Source organism: Oncorhynchus clarkii, unplaced genomic scaffold (genome assembly GCF_045791955.1).
Source record: "Oncorhynchus clarkii lewisi isolate Uvic-CL-2024 unplaced genomic scaffold, UVic_Ocla_1.0 unplaced_contig_9385_pilon_pilon, whole genome shotgun sequence".
In the NCBI taxonomy this organism is placed as follows: Eukaryota; Metazoa; Chordata; class Actinopteri; order Salmoniformes; family Salmonidae; genus Oncorhynchus; species Oncorhynchus clarkii.
The window spans coordinates 26,546-27,770 of record NW_027259042.1 but is presented as its reverse complement, the minus strand read 5'-3'; the positions used below and the strand labels follow the sequence as shown (position 1 = coordinate 27,770).

The 1,225-nt window shown below is 57.1% G+C and overlaps 1 protein-coding gene across 1 annotated transcript; it reads right to left on the bottom strand.

Moving 5' to 3' along the window:
- Positions 1-202: 202 nt before the first annotated feature.
- On the bottom strand, positions 203-904 carry LOC139399441 (autotransporter adhesin BpaC-like). Its single transcript, XM_071144848.1, has one exon. It carries the CDS (start codon positions 902-904, stop codon positions 203-205), a length of 702 nt encoding a protein of 233 aa, XP_071000949.1.
- Positions 905-1,225: the final 321 nt, after the last annotated feature.

Sequence of the window (1,225 nt, the reverse complement as noted above, 5' to 3'; positions counted from 1 at the left end):
AGTCCGAGAGTTGTTTGCATAACCTACCCAGTGGTGTGGCAGGTTTGGGAGTAGACAGTATTGCCATTCTCATACGATTTGTAACTATGTTGGTACGAGAACTGACTGTTCAACGATGCTGCCTTGAACGCTGCTGGAGCTGACACATTGGGTGCTTTCATTGTCACCCTCATACCCAAAATCCTGAGAAACATCACTGCTGCTAAAATCCATGTTGCTTGAGGAGTTGGCCCTCCTGTTCAAGGCCTGCCGCTTCTGCCGAGGCAAGGGCGCCTGCCGCTTCTGCCGAGGCAAGGGCGCCTGCCGCTTCTGCCGAGGCAAGGGCGCCTGCCGCTTCTGCCGAGGCAAGGGCGCCTGCCGCTTCTGCCGAGGCAAGGGCGCCTGTCGCTTCATTTGAACCAGATTCCGCACTTGAGGTACCGTGGCCGGTTGCTTCCGCTGCCGAGGCAAAGTGGCCGGTTGCTTCACCTAAGGTATTTGGGCCAGCTGCCACACTTGTCGAGGCATTATGGGTGGCCGCTTGCGTGGCACTGTGGCCAGTTGCTTCCGCTGCCGAGGCACTGTGGCCAGTTACTTCACCTGAGGCACTTGGGCCAGTCGTGGCGCTTGATGAGGCATTGTGGCCAGTTGCTTCAGCTAAGGTATTTGGGCCAGTCGTGACGCTTGCTGAGATATTATGGGTTGCTGCTTCTGCTGAGGCACGGGAGTCGGCTCCTTCACCCAAGGTATTTGGGCCAGTCGTGACGCTTGATGAGGCATTGTGGTTGGCCGCTTCTGAGGCATTATGGGTGGCCGTTTGCATGACACTGTGTCCAGTTGCTTCCGCTGCCGAGGCACCGTGGCCAGTTGCTTCCGAGGCACCGTGGCCAGTTGCTTCACCTAAGGTATTTGGGCCAGTTGCCATACTTGCCGAGGCATTATGGGTGATCGCTTGCGCGGCACTGTGGCCAGCTGCTTCACCTAAGGCATTTGGGACAGTCGTGGCACTTGATGAAGCATTGTGGCCAGCTGCTTCACCTAAGGCATTTGGGACAGTCGTGGCACTTGATGAAGCATTGTGGCCAGTTGCTTCAGCTAAGGTATTTGGGCCAGTCGTGACGCTTGCAGAGGCATTATGGGTGGCTGCTTCACCTGCTGAGGCACGGGAGCCGGTAGCTTCACCTGTCGAGGCACGGGAGCCGGTAGCTTCCGCTGCATTGCGGCCAGTTCCTTTTACTTGATTTTG